Below are 20,367 nucleotides of genomic sequence, written 5' to 3'. Positions count from 1 at the left end.
AATTAAGATCATCAAATATTTTATGTAAATATTTCAGTAGTAGCAAAAGTTGTAATCTGTAATTCAGTTATAATTCAGTTAATTATAATTCACAGAGGATCAGTTATGTATGCAATTCATAGAAGACACAGTAATGTTGATTGATATTAGAATATAAGATATATAAGTTTGTGTATTATATACCTTTATTTTTTTTTTAATCACGCTGCTATAGATAGATTAAGATTCTTCACAAAGTATTGAATATTATGTCTGCAGATAGCACTGCGTATATATGTATATATATATATATTTATATATATGTATGTATAATAACTTATATACTAAGTAATTACTGTTGAATATTTAAAAACTGATAAGTTTGCATATCACGATGCAACCACCACACTCGGCATAGCTCGGGCGTACAACACAATACTAATTTTCAAGATAAACCAAGTATTGTAAATCTTGATTGAAAAATTAAATTCTAGTTATGACGTCTTTGCGTCGTCGCTTATACATTGATATTTTCATAATTCAGGTAAAGAGTATAAAATAATAAGTAAGGAAAGTGCGATCTTTCAAAGTTAACAAAAAAAATTAAATTATAGCTTTCTCTCAATAATAAATAATGTATAGTACGGTTATCGAAAGAATGATTAAAAATGGTACAATACAAATTTAGAATGAACGAATTTTTTAATAAAGCTATGATATTCAGAACAAAAACATATTGTAAAACAAAAAATTATATTGTTATCTTAATGTCATTCACATTTCCCAAGATCTTTAAATAAATTGTAACTTCGAATCTCACTTCGTAGTAAATGTATGTATCTCATATTTGTGATATAAATGAAATATGAAAATTCAAATTATTCATGATTCTCTATACTTGACGAGTCTAATATTTATGGGCATTTATGCAATATTTCGTTAATATATGCATGCAATAATATACGTCAAATACAAAATACACATATTAATTATGAAGTAAGATTCAAATTTGTAATGTTCAAGTCATGATTCGAGTAGAAGATGAAAATGCGGAATAAATTGTGTCCAATAAAATATCGGGTATGTTAAATATTGCTTTTCAATTGATGATATTTTGCATAAATCTCAACGTAGAAACAGCAATTTAAGCAGATTTCTAAAACGTACAAGCTGATGACGTCAATTTTTTTTTAATAACATCGTTATTGATATTCAATCGAAATACATGCTCGAGAAAAAATGTCATCTGGAGGACACAGAATCCGTCAAGGTATCAAAACATTAACTTGGGTTTTAAGTCCAAACTCTCACGCATTTTTCATTCGCAGGTCGAGTATCTCAAATCGGTATATTACTGCCATCGATGTCCAACATTATGCTTGTAAATAATATTCGATTTTCTCAACGCACTATTCTTTCCCCATTGCCTCGTTAATTATCAAGATCAAACAAGTAATATAAAAGTGAGAAATGAACGAAGGACATAGTACGATTTGCAGAGTGTCAAGAAATCAGCGAAGTAAGACTTTGTATGTTTAATATCGTCGGCGTTTGCTAGGATAATCATCCGGGCGATTTCGATCATTTCCTTGCCAACGTCCACTACCACCGCTACCTCCACGACCACCGCCCATATTACCCATGTCAACCCTCATGTCCATTAAATCCATTATTTGCCCACGATCATCGTTATAACCCCCTCGACTACTGCGATCCATATTGTACGCGTCCATAAATGACTTCGGGTCCTATAGAAACGCGCGGAGAATGCGAATCGTATAGGGAAGCCGAGAGTTTGTTGTTAATCATTGATGAGAATGTCGTTCGCATCAGAGGAACGCACGATACGCGTGTGCGCGTGAATTGCGGATGTACCATATAAGTACATTCCGTATGATTCAGGGCGACCATCCATGTTTGACAGCAGCACAGGTCATCGTCAATTTTCGTCAAATCACATAGAAAAGAAAGGGGAAAACACAATGTTAGATTGCTGTTTTGTGTGTCCATGGCAGTAAAACTGCATTAAATACAGCTCTTACTAATATATCTCTTTTGGCGGATATGTTCTGTGACATTAATCAGACCAAGAAAATGCCCAACGTAGACAGACAATACTTTTTGTTATATGTGAGTAGACAAATATCGGTGTAGCTGTTTACGCGAAATTTTTATAATTTTATCGCACACGTACAATTACTTTTCTTAATCGTGACTTCAACTCAAAATATAAAAGCTCGGAAATTGCATTTCAAGCATAACATTAAATATAATCGTGGATTATTTTTATTATACTCCGTATTGTGGAGTTGAGTTTCAAATTAGAGTTGAAGCGCACGATTAAGATATTAATTGATATAAGGATTATTGCTATTTTGATAATAATGTAGCCAATATATATTGGAGATCCCACAATATAAGAGTAAGAATGAGATTCATTTCATTTTGCACATCACACAATGAATAAGCAGAAATTGTCGATGTATCGGTTTGTACATAGATGTAACATAGTACAAACGCAAGTTTGTACGCCTGTATATTCTATATAGTGTGTAGACCTAAATAGAATTTCTTTAAAAATTTCCCAGCCCCAATAGTAGAGTGACATAATTATTAGTCATATAATTATATATTCGGTAAAAATTATGAACGAGTTTACCTCGTGAGTAATTAGAGTAATAAGAACCTAATGAATAAATAAATATCTCCCTCATATAAAATAAATATCTCCCAATAAAAACGGTGAATTCATTTTATCGTGTGGCAAATCAGATTTCGCACATTAGAGAGAAAAAACGCCGAAGATAATTTCAATTGCTTAACAGTAAAGTACTGACATTAAGCTTCCACATAATTTTGAAGCTCCGAGCACTAAAGACGCGAGCAGCAAAGAAACGTGATCAAGGTCTCGAAGCAAGCTCTATCTCCGTTGTGCTCGTAATACTTCAAAAAAATGTATCGTATTGCGAATCAGTACTATGCATAAATACTCCTACAATGAGCATATGTCAAAATATGCAAGAGCATTAGCATTCCATAAACAACGTGCTTCCAAGTATTCAAGATTATACGAAGCTCAGAATGAATAAACAAGATTCAAATTTAACTTAGTTAGAGACTCTGGAGAAATATGTGCATGCACGATTCAATTTCCTTAGAAATATTTTTATAAGAGTAATAGCTTAATATACTTATTTAGAAGAAAGGTCTAGTTGGGCACTTCTTGGTCAGTAGAATTACTATGGAACCGTACTACTTCGTGAATCTTTTGCCACACATTCTTTTCATTTTTTGTCACAAAAAATGTAAAGGCCATAATACCAAATTATGAATGTGTAAATGTTCCATAGTAAATAAAATTGCTCTTAAGACTACAACAGAATATATAATAGATCAGAGTCTCCTGTCTGCAATCATGTGGAGAGACCAATATGGCAGTTATATTTATAGATCTAAATCACTTTCGAAGGCATAAAAAGTTTAAATTGTAATATATTTTTAGTAATATATATATTACAATCGTATAGGCCAAGTGTGGCACGATTATAGAAGTCAATTTCGAAAAATCAAGAATATCACATTATGACAGAACATCTGTCTAATGTTCTACGTACATATATATTAATAATTATTAATATATATATATATATATATATATATATATATATTAATATATTAATATATATGTTAATAATTGAATCAATATATGACAAAGCTTATTAAGTAAAATTTAATCGTTTGTCAATTAGCGGAAGTCAATTAACGGTGATGATTATTATGGTTGCTATTTCTAGCTGCAATGTTTGCAGCAAAGAGCAGTAAAATGTTTGTTATGAAAGTCACAGTTCATTAATTTGCGTCAACGCTGCGATAAAATTGAGATATTGCGCTGTTCGCATGCTGGTTCATACATATAACACTGAAGTCGGAGGTTTTGAGCAAAACTTTCAGCGTAAAGTCATCGGCATCGGTACTTCCGATCGAAGATTTCGCATCTTAAAAAAAACAGTAGATCATATAAATTCGAATATCTGTGCATCAAAATTAGATGCAAAACAAAAGCGTATCTCGTCAGTAGAAAATATGTTTAGGAGTTAAATAGCAGAAATAGCTATATAATCGTTTACAGATCTTTGCATACGGCAAAGCCAGTTAATGGAGATCATTTAGAATTTGTAACTAAAATCAGTGTTAATATTGACACTCCATGCAGTCATTGAAGTGTCATTTTTTGGTTGTCTAAATACTATGCACATTATTGATTCCTCCACATGTTACAAGTATCCGAAACAAATTTATATATATATTTTTTTTTTTCATGAATGTATTGAATAAAAAACTATTAATAAATATTATTCGTTGATTTTGCAGACATTAGAACTCTGCTTATATTGAAGAGCATGCTAAATCGGGGATAACATCAGGGTTTATCAACCCTCCTAAGTTAACTTTATAGTGTTATACACCATGATAAATAATTGCATCTCGTCATGCACGACACAGTATTCCGCTCATTGTAATAAATGAGATGTGCGCGAAACGCATGAGAATACATTTCAAAATTGTACCGCCCAAGAAGAAAAAAAGAACACGTCCAGAAAAGAAAGTCAAATGTTACGAGAAAAAACTTAATGCTATAATAAGTTATAAAAGAAAATAATAAATGAAAGGGATACATTACCACTGGCATGCCGCTTCCACCTGCAAAAATTAACAAAAATATATTTGTTAAAGTACAGAATATAAAATTATGACAATGCTGAAAAAATAAGCCTCAAATCGTTGTATACTTCTTACTCATACTCATTGTAAGTTTAGACATATTGTACATATAGCTGTATTGCACATATTTGCGATATATATAATATATAGATTGCAATTGTATTATAGTTGTATCTTCGTAATCTTAAATCATTTCTTCCTAAAACAAAAACTCATTACTTACCATCAGGTTGGCCATATCCATCACGATCATTGTTACTGACAGAATCATAATTTTTGCCGCCACCGCCGCCGCCGCCGCCGCCACCGCCACTGCGAATTGCCTGTTCCTAAAATATAAAAAAATACAACCATCAGTACACAATAATTGAAATGTTAAACCTGTGGTTTCAAGAAAAAATATAATATAGAAAGTTAAGGGAACTAAAACAGAAATTTTTATATTTTATCCTTTCACTTTTTATATCAGTATCTTTTTTTTTTTATAATAAACTTGTACTTCACGTGTCAGCACACAGCGATGATACTAATCAACTATGTTTCCTATGTGAAACTTATATTTTTCTATACCCCTAAGATTATACATTAGGCACTTGTTGATTAGAACACATCAAACAAGCGTGGCGTCGGGGATTTATCGAAAAGTTTGTCAACAGTTATGTTAAACTTATACCGTTAAACAATTTTATTACTCAACAAACCTGCATAAACAAATTGTTTTCCTGTTGACGTCTATGCAATTCCTCTTCCTGCCTCCTGATACGTATCGCCATTTCTTCTTGTTGGCGTCGTCTTAATTCCTCTTCGCGAGTTCTCTGCTCTTCGGCTTGTCGCTCCTTCATTTCCCATTCTCTCTTTTGTCTTTCGCGATCCGCCTCGCGCATTCGCAGTTCTGTAATATAAGATATGATAATTTATATAATCATAAAGGAATAGGAGGCAGTACTTTACACATTAATATTAGAAAATACGTACGTTCTCTCAGAAGTTCCGTCTCGTGTTCATATCGGGCGAATTCCATTTGAGCTTCCAGTTTTTCTTCTTCCATCGCCATTTCCCGTTTAAGTGCTTCTTCCTTCTGCTTGTATAATTCGTGCAACTGCTTCCATCTCGTACCGTACTCGTGCTCAAAGCTGCCTACTTGCGCGAAGCGTGGTCCAATCTCACGTGCTTTGAAAAATTCTGGATTCTTGCGTGGTAAATTTTTATCGGGATAGCCGTCTACATCATCTTGTTGCTCAAATGGCTCAACAACGACTGGTCGAAGGGAACTGAAACAGAAATTTTTACATTTTATATACCCCTTCACTTTCACATCAGCATCTTTTTTCATAATAAATTTGTATTTCACGTGTCAGCACACAGTGATCAATGAAACTAATCAACTATGTTTCCTATGTGAAACTATTTTTCTATACCCCTAAAATTGTATATTAGGCACTTGTAGATTAAAACACATCAAACAAGCGTGGCGTCGGGGATTTATCGAAAAGTTCATCAAAAGTTATGTTAACTTACGCCGTAACAAAATAGCAACCCTCCGTGCATTTTCTCAGAGCTAACTGAGCAGATGGTTTCCGGCAAAACTCAACAATTCCTTCGCCAGTAGTTTTACCTCTGTCGTCAACTTTAACTATCGCACGCTCGATTTCGCCAAATACACTGAAGGCTCTCTCAAGAAGTTCGTTGGATGTCCAAGTTGTAAGATTCTTTACTTTGATTGTCGATGAATGAGGCGCGAAGCGTACCTTCAGCGCACGCCCTTTGCGCATTGAACCATCTAGTTCGCGCTTAGCTGTATCAGCATTTGCTTTATAATCCTAGAACATAAAAAAGAAGAACAATTATATAATTTAAAATTGCTAAACACGAAATATTTTAGTAGTTGTAACGTGTGATCATTTCAAAATTATACAGCCAGAAATTCTTATCATTTCATATCAAACGGTAATTATTATAATCATTTAATATCATCACAAAGAAAATTGATGCGTAGCAATGTTGCTTATTAAATAATTATATATGGTTCGTATAATTACCAGTCTGAGAAAAGCAAAATTTTTCTCTTTGTTCACAAACAGCTCGGATATTTCTCCATATTTTTGGAACATATTCTGTATTTCTTCTTCGGTCACGTCGTTTGTCAAATTTCCAACGTACAAACGATTTCGGCCACTGAACTTCTTCTCTGTCGTATCCTGTAGTGGAAGCTCATGAGTAGGCCCACTGATAGACATAACGCGTTCCATTAGTCGATCCTAAAAATGATATAAATAATCAGGTTCATTAGTAATCACTATGGGCAAACGATATACAAAGAATATGAGATGTAAACTTACGTCTTGCGATCTACTGGCCATGTTTCTGTCGCCGCCACCGCGACCTCTGCCGCTTCCTCGCATTGCACCACCGCGACCCATGCCCATACCGCCACCCATTCCGCCACCCATACCGCCTCCCATACCTCCTCCCATACCGCCTCCCATACCGCCTCCCATGCCACCACTCATACCTTCCGGCATGGGATTATCCATACCTCCATCCATGGAGTCATTCATTTTCATCTAGAAGAAAATCAAAAGTATTCCTGAATAATCTATCATTATAAAACATGTATAATTCGTTAAATACACCCTTTCTTATAATTTTGTATATCTTATTCTCGATAGCAATTTTTAAAATAAATTTAAATTCTATTTTTTCATAGTTAACACATGTAATTTATTACTTAACAAAATGTGCATATTAACGTAATTATCAAAGTGCGTATTATTGCTATGTAAAGTATTTTAATGAATATATCAACTCTCTATTTGTAAAATAATAGAAACATCTTAATCTCTTAGCAACGACTCCACGAGCTCACACGTATAACTTCGTTACTTAACAAAATATGCATTAACGTGATTATCAAAGTGCGTATTATTGCTATACAAAGTATTTTAATAAATATATCAACTCTCTCCATTTGTAAAATAATAGAAACATTTTAATCCCTTAGCAAGAACTCCACGAGCTTACACGTGTAATTACTTAACAAAATATGCATTAACGTGAATATCAAAGTGCGGATTATTGCTATACAAAGTATTTTAATAAATATATCAACTCTCCACATTTGTAAAATAATAGAAATATCTTAATCTCTTAGCGACTCCACGAGGCACGTGCGACGCGGGAATTTAAGAACGCTCACCGCCATTTTAGATGCAAGGAACGCCATTTTGCATTTACTCCACCGGTGTGGGAGTGCGTAGGAGTGAGAATTAAAGACGCGTGATTCATATCCTTTCAATCGTCCCAAAGTTTTCAGATTCAATGCTAACGCGATATCGCAGGCGTAACAAAGGTAATGCCGCCGATCGCGAATGCACCATGATTCCAATCTCGACAGTCGCGTAGCCCCACGACGAGGGCTCTACGTATATAATCGCCATATATTCGCCACGCTGCCTGCGGCGACGCGCCGGAAATAGTGCGATCCACGATCGAAGAAACGCGGGATCGAGGGACGGTCGGGCGCGTAGTCGGCCCGAAAATAATTACTACGTTTCGCCTCGCCGGACAACGTAATGGCGCCGGTACGACGCGGCGGCGATCATTCGACGCCAGGTGATCTTTTAGCTCGCGGTATATAAGTCGCAAAAAGTCGTGAGAAAAAAAAGGAAATTACCGCTTCGTTGTTCCTGCCGCCGGGACCTCCGGGACCACCGGGGCCGCCTCCACGGCCACCGCCGGAGAAACGAGTACCGCCTTTTCGGCCGCGAGGTCCGCGGCCGCCACCGCCTCCGCCTCCTCCGCCTCCTCCGCCTCCTCCGCCGCCGCCGCCGCCGCCGCCGCCGGGCGGGTTCCGATCGCGCATATTCTCGCTGCTGTTCTCGACTGGCGCGTTCGCCGTCTCAGACTTCACGTTCGGGGTCTCCGTCCCGGCCATCGTTGCGCCGTGTCCCGCGTGCCGTGAGTGAAATCCAAAGCCTCCACACTCTCTGCTCTCGACCGAACCGAAGCTCCTACGTCACGCGTCGTCGTCGTCCCGTACGAGTCGACCACACTCTATGGCGTCCGGCAACGAAGAGACCGACGAGGGGAGCCGTGGCAATTAAATATGGCTGTTTCCCTTTCTTGCTCTGGCTGCGGCGCGATGCATTGTGGGAGACGCAACGACGGGATTGGTTGAGGTGTCGGCTGCGGCGCGCGATGATTGGCCGGGCGACTGGCCTAGCACGTCCGCCAACTTTCCCAGGAATGTGTTGTTGACTAGGGACTCTGGGTGCACTTCTTGCATTTGTATTCCCCAGGCGACCACGTGAACATCACGTTCGAGCAAAAAGAGTTGTAAAAGATGAAAAATAAATACATATATGTATTAGAGGTGAGAAATTATATCTCCATTCTAAGAAATTTTGAGAAAACAGAATTTAAAGTTTATTATTTCTATGAAGATTTTCAATATGACTTTTTTTAAACATAGTATCTCAGGAACTAGTAATAATAATGTCGACATGTAAAAAATTCTTAATATTTATTCAATTTAAACAAATATTTTTTTATAATTGATAGTATATTTTTTGTGCACATATATATATATAAACATTTTTCAAAATATACGAATTTTAGAGAGAATAAAATATTGTTTCAATATTTAGTTTGTCAAACAAAATTTATTTAATTTAGCGTTAAATTATTAACATTTGATCCCTGAAATCTATTGCGATATTTTACGCTGTTATAAAAATCACAGTTAATTATTTACTTTAAATTAATTCGATGTAACAAAAAAGAGTAAAATATTAATTACCGATCGTAACGCGAAAGATATGTATCCAAAAACTAATTTGTCCTAAACTTTGGAGGGACTCGAGAAATGTCAGCCCATAAGTTATCGCATACTTCGGGAAAACTTACGGCATACGTATCAATATCAATCAATGTAGAATGTCAATGTCACACGGAGTTGAGCGGTGTGAACTTTGATAAGTATGCTGACACGCGCGCGTTTCCTCTGAGTCGTCGCTATCAGTCGACGATATACGACGATAAAATGTGACCTATAATGTTTCCGGCCCGTCACCTAAATCACGGGAGCTCTCCGGGTCGTAGATCCTATACCGTGAACGCCGGAAGCGCGATTCGATCGCAATCTGGGCAGAAAAGCACGCGTGGGAGTTTAGCGTTATAATAAATTCCCGGGCGGTCGTCCGCGTATCGGGCATTCCTGTCGTGAGATCCAAGTGGCGAATTAGGGTCGGAGCCGCCGGCAATCTATAGGACGATCGGTAGCGACTCGACGCGCTCGTCAGCCGATCGTTCAAGCCAGGGATATACGCTCTCGCGGGGATCGCGCAGTTTTGCCGTGACACACGTGTGTATGTACACGTAAAAATCGGGACGACTCTCCGGAGGGAAGTAGATCGCGTCCCAGAGACCCATCTCCCCACACCGCGGTCTCGGAAATTATCGGTATATAACATCATATAGCGGGTAATAAAATCTGCTTTACAGCGAAAGTAGACTCCGTACGTAGAATGTACTTTCAAGAGGCCCGTAAATAAAAGTGAAGACATGCAGAGAAGATCGATAACGCCAACAATATGAGACTATATATAATGGTTGCTTTTCTATCCCGTGGCTGAGGGATAAGCGAATATTTTAATTGATTCTAATGATTCGCAAAAAATCTCTCAAAAGCGGACCCCACGACGCTGAATCGTTCCTCTGTATTTTCTTATTAAATCGAAAGCATTAGAAACTCATTGTTAATAAAACTTTTCGTAGTTCGCGTTTCTGCGTCGTAGAATTGCCTCTTAATTTTATGCAAACTCGCTCGTTAACCGTATTGAACTTCCGTCAAACGATTTTTAAAGAGCCTTAAAACATCACCTCTCCGTGCACGCCGTGACGCGAGAGACCTAAGACTCCACGATTAAAAAATTGGCTTCATTACAGGACGTAATTAAAAGATGATAATGGAAGAACGAGAGAGGAAAAGAGTAGAACACGCTGGTTGCGCGCGACATATATACATATAGTGTCCCAGATCTATCGGGTAAATATATTTTGGAGACTTTTTCCATCACACATTCGTAATTTTGAAGAAATCCTACTTCTTAAAATAATGATCGAAATATCGATGTCTTTCTGAACTACAAACGATCGAAAATAAACTCACTCTTTGCGAACTACACGTAATTAAATGGAACCTTTAATCCGTTATTTAATTTGAAATATTTCTTAATTCAATGTTCTAACAGTAAAACTCCTTCAATTCTGAGTCGTCGATCTTTAACGTTTTAATTTAAATGTGATTACATTCTCTTCCTCTCCCTTTCTTTTCCATTGAAGTTCCACAGTCGTTAAACAAGTATTCAAATATTTAAAATTTCTATGCAAAGTTTTGGCTCGAATAATTTTTACCTAAAACGTGATGTATTTTAAACCCTAAATCAGATAATTTTCCTGTAAACGCAAATATACTTTGCTTTCTGATAAAAGTGTAAGAGTTGTTCTCGTGAAATTATATCTCTTTTCAGAACTCGAGAAATTCACGTCGACGTGTCAATGAGTTTCGATCGCTGCTGAAACATCACACGGTGGCTTCGGGACATCTCGTATAGAGAAGACGCGGAGGAAGCAAAGGCGGGACACAGGCAGGAGCGTAAACAAGGAGAATGCATCGCGCGGGTGGCACGATGGGGTACGAGGGCGAGAGGGTTGTACCCGTCGCTCATGCGCGCCTAGAACCCCGCCCTGTCGCTTCGGACCACAGCCTGTCCTGTCGAGGACTCCTCGCCGAGGTGGTCGAATAGTCACGCTTGAACCCGCGATCCGCGAGGCGGACGGCACTCGCCAGGAACGCGCTGGTGCTCGTACGCGAGAGGAGGAGGAGGAGGAGAAGGCCCCGCGAAACATCTGTCCTGGTCCCCCCCCCCGGTCCGTCGCGCTTTCATCCCCTTTCACAGTTCTCTTTCCCTCTCGAGATCGCAGGATCATCGAGATCACCCCGTGATCCGATCGCGACGACCGGTGAGTGTGAGTGTGTCCTATGCACCCAGGAAGGATCGACGGCGGCGGATCGATCGGGTATACGCGACGGGAAGTCGCGTGCGGCGACAGGAATTTCAGGATCGCGACGCGACCGACGTCGATGCCAGGCATCTCTCCGCTGCGTGGCAACCAGTTGCAGAGCTGGTGTTAAACGGGACCCGTTAAGTGTTACCGCGAATGGTCCTTCGGCGCGAGAGCCAAGCTGGACGGCGACGGGTAGATCGCGGATTCGTGGCACCATCGGGATTCACCGGCGGAGGCTCACACGGGTTCTGAAGAGTACGTCGAATACTTTTACCCTTTTTTCCGCTGGAAACAGACAGCTGGGTGGATCGATCTGGAGCGCGTGGCGGATCGTCAAGTATATACCAGCGACCGCTGTTGATTGCGGATAGATAATAGTAATAGCGCAACGTCCTGGATGAAAAGCTCCTTCATTAGCGGAGACGAAATGTCGTTGACGATTTGTGGCTTCCTCAGTATAATTTTACGATCGGTTCTAAAGCTAACGAGCAAGGTACATAGGGGAGAGTCGCGTCACGTCGACCTGCTTGTCCAATAAGTTTCACATACGCGATATCGAATTCCTTTGACTCGATATCCGTCGTTCAAATATCACAACGTGCGCCTTACCGATAAAAAAAATAATAAACAAAGAAACGAACGAACAGGCCTAACTTGGGATCAACAGATTAACAATTTCCAAAATAGAACGCGACTTTTCTAACGCGTGAAGCGATCGTCAGTCTTCATCTGTCATTTTTCATATACGTGCGCGGAGCGCGCTGCTACGCGCGCGCATTATCGAAATGCATGATTTCCTGCAAAACGGCAGTGGCTGAAAGGTCGCGATCGATCGGCTCAATTTGATAACCCGAAGGAACCTTAAAGCGTGCAAGGTCGTTATGTATAGCGATAAGGTAAAGACTTTCCACGGTTGAAAAGTCGAGGAGGAGAGTCGAGAGGAGGTGGCTCGGTGGAGCCGAGTGGTACGTGGCCTATCTACGCAAACGATGCCGAGATTTACAAGTGTCTGTTCGAGCAAGCGCCGAACTTGAAGGCGATAATCGAATTCATCGAATCCTCGCGCGATGCCGAGCCAAGGCCGTCGCGAGAAGACGTGCATGGAGCTTTGCGAAGCGCGCGGCATCGTTTGCAGGATCTTGCTTCATGGTGCTCCTCGAGATTTCGGGAGGAGATCCGCGACGATCGAGCGTACATCGACGAAACAATAACGCGGCGTCGTCGATCGAGGATCTCGTATAAGCTACACCTAAAACTATATCCTAATTTTTTGTATCGAGGAGCTCATATTGTTCGATAAAATCCCCCGGTATACACGAAGAAATTGCCTCGACGTACCGTGCATCGAATTTCGAGACGAGCAAACGAGTTGGTAAACGGCCTCGCTCAATGCTTCCTAGCGAAAGACGGGATCGCGATCGAGCTCATTTGATCCCCGGTACTCTGCCGGACGAGTCGTCCACGCGGAAACCGATGATCGATGCGTGCCTGCTCGACAGTTGATCCCGGAGGATCAAGGACCCCTTCCCTCCATGAACCTATATAGCGTCTAACCGTATACGAAGCGATGATCGGCCAGTAGATCGGCGCGCTCGATGAATCGTCGCAGAATCGAGGCATCGAGCAGCAGCCAGCACCGCCCGAAGAAGAGGAAGCCGTAGTAGAAGGAGCCTTGGCCGCGTAGCGTCGTCTCGATCTCGGAGAGAAGCCGTCTCCCGGGTGATGCGCGGAAGCAGCTCCGAACTCCTGCTGGAGGCGAGCTGCAGCCAGTGCCAGAGCGATCACGATCGGAATCAGGGTCGGGACAGCGGCGGCGAGTACGACTTCCACGAGCGGGAGCTACGTCGTAAGCGCAAGCTGTTGGAGCTCGGGCTCGGCGCGTCGCGGCGCCGACCGCCACGGCCTACCTGCCGTCAGCGGTTTAATTTCTACGCGACATCGGCCCTGGCCTTCGTCGCTACGTCAGGCGGCGCGGCGCTCCTCTTCCTGGTGCCGCTCTACGTCGACCCGGCCATCAGCACCCTAGCGGCGGACTTCTCGCCGGAGCCGGTAATCTGCACGACCTCGCGGCGCGAGGACCTCGCCGGTCTCTTCAACTGTACGTGGAGCTCGTGCCGCGAGGGATGCACCAGTGACGTGTACAGCTGCACTCACATATACGTCACGTACACGCCGTGGAGTAACGCCAGCATGAAGAACGACACCGGCGGCAGGAACACCACCGCGAACGCCACGGCCGATCTGGGCACCGTCACTGCCGGTAGGATCACTAACAGTCGCAGTCTTCCTTAGCGTTTTTCACTTTTCTTCTTGTATCTTCCACATACACAGAAAAAAAAAGAAGTATCAAATCAACACCGGTGTATTATACTCATATATATATTATACGCAACAATATATAATCTTAAAACGAGATTATATTGCGTTAAACGAAGAAAATTTACTTGAATGAAGTCATTTGTATAGTTAAACGAAGTTTTCTATAGTTCAATCAAGAAGAAAAAGTTGAAAATCTTATAAGATAATTATATGTTGCTGCGTATACACATTGCAAGTATATCAGTGCTGATTCGACACTTGTTTTTTTTCTGCGTGGATATATACAATTGAGAATAATAGTCGAAGTTAAAATAAATTTTTGCGTTAAATCAGATTGGCAAAAAAAAAAGGTTAAAGTAATGCCGTAGAGAAATAGGCAGGAAAGCACGAAGTACAATAGAAAATCCGAAAATATTAATCGTAATATGATTTCAAATATTAGAAACAACGTTGTTGAACGCGAGGTACAATTCGAGATGTAACGGACGGAATCTGTAAAATTCAAAACCATCTCTTTCTCTATATCGCTATTTGACTGTAAAATAGAATGTATCGCCAGGGAAATCGAAGAGAAATTGGAATACATTCCGATTTAGTAGATCAACGTTGCGGATTGCATGCGTGCTCTCGGCGAGCATAAAAATTCAAATCCACCACCCTCCCCGACGTTAATCTCCGCTGTAAAACATGTCTTTGTCGAGCAGTGTCCACGCCGGGGGATGTCGAGGCGGCGCTGTTGGTGAACATCAAGGGCTGCGGATATCCGCCGGCAGTCGATTGCAAGAACTTCACCCGCGAGTTGGGTTACGAAGGCGCGAAGTTTCCCTGCCATTATAGCCGGGTGAATGGTAGCATAGTGATGGCAAACTATAATCGCGAGGCACAGGTCGCCATCATCATGCACTTCTTCGCGGCGCCTTTCGTAGTGACTCTCGCGACCAGCGTCGTGCTGTGTGTGATGCACTGTGACTGCAGGTGCACGCCGCCACCGCGACACCCGCCGCGCGGCATGAGAAGATCCAGGGGCAACGACCTCAGGTAATTAGTTTCGCCAAAGTACAAAGCCAGTGATACACACATACACGTTCGTTCGTATATAACTAGACAATTTTCTTTTTCTGACGGACGTATACGGATTGTTCATTAGCCCTAGTAACCATATGTCCATGATACACACACGTTTTGTGCGGAATGAGTTAAAGTTTTGCCTTTGTTAGTTTGAATGTAACGTATCTAGAATAGAGTAGAGTAGAGTAGAGTTGTCACACACGGAATAAAAGTGCTTTGTTACTTTAAAGAATTGTTGAAACGCGATAACGTACGCGTCGGAAATCCGGGCGCTGATATCAATCGAGTTAATAATACTCTCACGATAATGACAAGTCACACACGAAGCTGGTAAATTGGTGTTAATATAGCAATTATTGTAATATTACAGCTGCTGCATGAGTATAAAAAATCGATAACGGGTTAGAAGCGTGCCAGAAGTCGTCCGATTTAGAAGGTGTATTTGACGAGGCAAATAAACTTTCTAAACCATACGTAAGACAATGACGACTTAACAATGATGTTATCTACCATCGTACTTACCGTCGTCGTGAAACGATGCTAAACTCTTTCGGCTGCAAATACTGCCTTAGAAGGTATCTCAAAGATCATTTTTCAAGGATTGATTGGTGTAATCTTATCAATCTTCGTGTTCCGTTGTGCATAAATATTCATTTACATGATCGTGTTATCAAACTAAACAATCTTCTTAGCGTTTCTTCATTCTATTTTTATATTCAAAAATTGACAAATAATTTTTATTTTTTTATTCACGTTATATATATTATCTAAAATTTATATTGGCAAGAATTTTACGAAAATGTAATCGTAATCATTTTCTTTGTCCACTGTTCTCATTAGAATCATTTCGAATTTTCAAAATCAGATTTTCAGATTTAATATACAGAAGAGTCTTTTCTCCTTTTATGAAAATTAATACTTGATTGTCGTAGTCTTGGAGCGCGAAAGCAGAATAAAAATAGAATAACTATCGATGATTTATTTAAACAATAAGAAGAATCATTTATCGAGTGAATTATTAAATCCGCTTTGACGCTCCTCCGCTTTCGGCTTGTGTTGGTTTGGCTAAGTTTTTCCGAGAAAGCTTGTTACTGTGCATGCTAATTCATTAATATTCGCTGCAAAGTGATACAGACCAACATTTCCTCTGACTCGCTATAATTTACATGCAAAACGCTTTGCCGCAAATACTAGTGCTTTTTGAATACACGACGGAACACGGAGGCGCTGCCTTAGGAATAGAAATACACATTTATCATATTATTACAGAAAAGAGCGAATCGCAGAAACGGAAATCGGATATCGATTCATCATCTCTCTCTCGTAATCTCCACTAATTAGCTCCAAAAGGCGCATTCATCTCATTAACGATACGAGTGCGCTGCCGAAAGCCGTGACTGCGCTCTCCGTGCAACGCAATGAACATGTAAAAAGAGATCTCTAATTATCGATCGGATGCCGTAAGTAATTCCGTGCACTCGGAATAATCGAGTTCTCTCTCACGAACGTTGATACGTTGCGTGAACAAGCATATAAGAGCAAGCGCGTACCTCGCGTAATATAACTCGCGTGATCTATCACTTTTCCGAATGTTCTTTTTTTCCTCTCCCCTTTAATTTTTCTTCTTAATTCAGTCGTTGAGCGAAACAAATCACATTTTTCTCGGCAAGATATTTATGAAAGTGCCTCGTGTGAAATCCTGTTAATGTATTATACAACAATTTTTCTAAATCAACAAGACTGCCTAAAGTACTTGAACGGAATATCCCGACAAAACCACTTGAAATAAAAATACCAAAAGTTGGTAGTCACGCCAGAGTTGTTAAGTATCATATTGCTTGAAATATGAATTACAAATATTGACTTGCCGTGTGTCTGTCGATCACTATTTCGCTCAACCGCTGAATTTCCGCTATCGCATGAGATTCTCCCCCCCCCCCGACCTCACACAGATCAACGCTGTATTAAGAGAAATAAAAGGGACCAGATTGTTGAACCAAGAAATCACGTGTCAAGAAGCTAATGTAATAACAGCCCGCAGAGGCAGCGAGAACAAAAAGAATTATATGTATTGTTATTTCTATAATATATACTCTCATCTCTATAATATTCTCGTCGCACACGTCGAAGAATCGCTGGAAATGGACTTATCGAGTTTTGCGCTACGGCACTACCGAGGGTGAGATATTAATCCACGTCCGAGCGACGGGGGCAAATGCAAGAAATAGACGTGCGATTGAAGTCAGAAGTCGTTTCTGCTGTTTTAAGCATCGCGATTCAACGTAACGCGGAGCCTCGAGGGCTCATTCTCTCTCCGAAAGCTACCTTGTTATCTTTCTACTTTCGACCGTTTGTCATTTCCACGACGATGGTATTAGAAGACGGAGGATCGGGGGCGAGGATGACAGCTAGCAAATGGCAGCCCCGGCTGTCATACATCAGATTTGGATTAACCAGCGACCCTGGCCGTGTTGCCTTTCACTCTTTTTCTTCTCTCTCTCCTTCTTTCTTTCTCTTTCTCTCTTCGCTCCCCCTCTTTTTACATCTCTTCTTTTTCATCTTTCTTCGCAAAGTTGTTTGCTACCGAACGTATCGCGTGCGTTTTCACTACAAACGGTATTTTTGTTGCCAGGGTTTTTCCGCCTTTATCTCGCCCAGGCCACGGGAGTTGTGTCCGCACAAATCGCTGTAATCCGTAATAATGTAATTATGTTTGCCCGGACTCTCTGGGTTCCGGGGGAATTATCTCGGTTAATCGCCTTCTATCTGAATGAAACTGGAATGTATATCATTTCCCGCAGTTCATACTTTTGCATTTTCATGACTTTCAGAGTGAAATTGTCGCCGTCGATTCTCGTTTCTAAGTAGTACAAGTAAAAGATAAGATCGTTATGGAATTTATATAAGGATTATATAAAGATATAGAAAAAGAAAAGAGTATATATGAAATAAAATATTGTAAGAAACAGTGAAAGCGTGTGGTATTCCTGAATTCTCCACCGGGATTTTTATGGGACATTTCGAAGCGACCTATTAAATCGACGATTTTGCATGTCACGCTGCTTGATTTCCGTGCAACGATATCCCTCGAAATTTGTCGTGTGTGCGGCAGAGAAAAGACGCGATACACGATACCGCTGTCGTGTCACTGTTGCTGGAGATCGTGTTACGTATCAAAGAAGGGTAAAGATGAAGTACGGCAAATTCCGTTACCGTATATCCTTCTTCCTCAGAATTTCCACGGGACAGACGGATAAGCCCCGGCCGTGCTATGAAATACGAGAAATTCTTCCCGAACGCGGAAAAATTCACTCCGGTGTACTACGTTCGTGTGCGATATCATCATATGCTAACGATTACGGCAAACTTTTCGCTCGAGAGTTTTACGGCGGTGTATAAATTATTCGAGTTAAATGGACTTGTAATCACGATAAAGGAACACCTCCATTTCCCGTGAAAAGGAGTCGCTTCCGCAAAAGAAAGAGAGAGAGAGAGAAAGAGAGAGAGGAGAGAAAGAGATAGCTTTCTCGAATCTATGTCGCGCAAAGTACGTCTTGCGAAATAATAAGAAGTATATTTGACATTTGTTTTTCCGAGAATCAGAGAGAATCGGGCTCTCTCGGAAGGAACGGGGAAGGAGTAGAATACTTGGGCGTATACTCGTTAACTTTGCGACCATCCGGGATGGTATTATACATAAACGGATGAAAGGGATAAAAAAAAAATCCTCTGGAACTTTTAATTGAAACAGTGCTCCAAAAGAGCCGTAGCTACGTGTAAACACGTGAATGAGAGAATATCTCGGGAACTCGGTTTTACGGCGTTGCTGAAGTGTCCGTGTGGCTACTAGCGCGAGAGAATGAATGAGATTTTAAACTGGCACATCGGAGGTAACCTTTTTGAACATACTGGAGGACAGTTAGTCGCGAGAAGAATGCCCGCGTATAAAAGTTAACTTACCATAATTTGTGTAATCTTTCGTTGCTCGATGACGTTCATTGCTGGTTCTCCTTTCATACTTGGAGACCGGCCAGAAACTTACAAAAGGATATACTTTTGCTGGGTTAATTTATAAGTAATTTCCATTCGTTGAATGCCTTCTTGAAAGATTGTATAATTAAAGATATTGTGGAATTGCTATTTAAAATTGTTACTTCTTATTTTTATGATATACGCACGGACAGATTGTTCAATTGGAATGGTCTGTGATGTAATAATGAGAAATGAATGGCGGTATTTCAGTGAATAAGAATTTCTAAGAAAGTTCGAAAATAGAATAGAAACCGATTACTTTTATGTATTCCGATTTATATTCTGCGTATATCGCTAAGCTCTTTATACGATGTGACAATATTTTGACGTACATTTTACACGTAAAGTGTAATAATACATTTAACAAAGTGAAAGTATTAAAGCACGTTGTTTTTACATATTTCCCTTATTCCGTGATACTTAGAATTAGACTGACACCTACGTGAAAAGCAATTAGTCTAGAAAATTACAGTATTATTTTTATTCCGATTATCCTGTATAGGGGCAAACACTCAGGAGTCAGGATATGGGAAGAGTAAACATTGGAATTTCCAATTATCCGCAAACTGCATGGCTTCCACCGTGGCGCGCGGTGGTTAAATTTGACGTTTGAGCAATGCCGCCCCGTTACGCTTCGAATGCATGAAGTTACGGCTGCTTTATTTCGCGAATCGCCAGCGACGGGGCGAAAAACTGTCGTACAAAAAAAATTGGCAGTGATCGAGAGAGGGATAAATAAATAAGGTAGATCGTTCACTGTCTCGCGCGCACACACGCAACGACGCAGTTGCCTGCAATTTGCATTTGTCCTGCATTCCGCGAGAAGCACGTGCCGCTAGCTTTACAATCCCATTAAATATTTATTTACTTAATTTGAAACGCTGATATATATATATATATACGATTGTTTGCAATCCTCGTGTGCACGTCATTAATTCGCATCGCATATACGTTATCAAGAACGTTGGCGTGTCTAACGGGTGACTCATAATCGACGATGGTATCGAAAGGTGTGTTTTTTACCGCGTGCGGGAAACGCAGTGAGGGGGAACGTAATCTTTCTTTTATAAAGTCGACCACGGACGATTTGATCAAATTATAATTTAAACCGCGAAGAGAGAGAGAAAATGCATTTTTATCTTGTGCAACCATCAGAGACACAAAGCGTTCTTTGCAAAT

The 20,367-nt window shown here is 40.4% G+C and overlaps 2 protein-coding genes and 1 long non-coding RNA gene across 4 annotated transcripts in view; 2 read left to right on the top strand and 1 right to left on the bottom strand.

Annotated features, from left to right (window-relative positions):
• Positions 1-167: 167 nt before the first annotated feature.
• Positions 168-8,783, bottom strand: LOC143897181 (uncharacterized). The gene is made up of 9 exons (XM_077405586.1): positions 8,375-8,783; positions 7,041-7,265; positions 6,741-6,959; positions 6,220-6,521; positions 5,677-5,972; positions 5,403-5,593; positions 4,925-5,030; positions 4,661-4,680; positions 168-1,727 (listed from the first exon to the last, which is right to left on the bottom strand). Exons 1-9 carry the CDS (start codon positions 8,633-8,635, stop codon positions 1,515-1,517), a joined length of 1,833 nt encoding a protein of 610 aa, XP_077261712.1. The 5' UTR covers positions 8,636-8,783; the 3' UTR covers positions 168-1,514.
• Positions 8,784-8,937: 154 nt separating this feature from the next.
• On the top strand, positions 8,938-12,060 carry LOC143897199 (uncharacterized). Its single transcript, XR_013256874.1, has 3 exons — positions 8,938-9,073; positions 10,648-10,747; positions 11,232-12,060. It is a non-coding gene; the product is annotated as an uncharacterized LOC143897199 (long non-coding RNA).
• A 24-nt stretch (positions 12,061-12,084) lies between these two features.
• The window catches only part of Teh1 (tipE homolog 1 phospholipid transfer protein), a 35,298-nt gene continuing 27,015 nt past the window's right edge, over positions 12,085-20,367 (top strand). Inside the window, exons 1-3 of one of the 2 annotated variants that reach the window (XM_077405629.1) lie at positions 12,085-14,029; positions 14,793-15,126; positions 15,527-15,731. In XM_077405629.1, coding sequence (XP_077261755.1) covers positions 13,492-14,029; positions 14,793-15,126; positions 15,527-15,554 — 900 coding nt within the window. In that variant the 5' untranslated portion in view covers positions 12,085-13,491 and the 3' untranslated portion in view covers positions 15,555-15,731. Of the gene's footprint in view, positions 14,030-14,792; positions 15,127-15,526; positions 15,732-20,367 lie in introns of those variants that run through there. The other variant, XM_077405628.1, reaches the window with a different exon arrangement.

Source organism: Temnothorax americanus, unplaced genomic scaffold, assembly GCF_048541705.1.
Source record: "Temnothorax americanus isolate GAGA-0224 unplaced genomic scaffold, ASM4854170v1 Scaffold2, whole genome shotgun sequence".
Lineage (NCBI taxonomy): Eukaryota > Metazoa > Arthropoda > Insecta > Hymenoptera > Formicidae > Temnothorax > Temnothorax americanus.
This window is presented reverse-complemented; position numbering and strand designations above follow the sequence as displayed.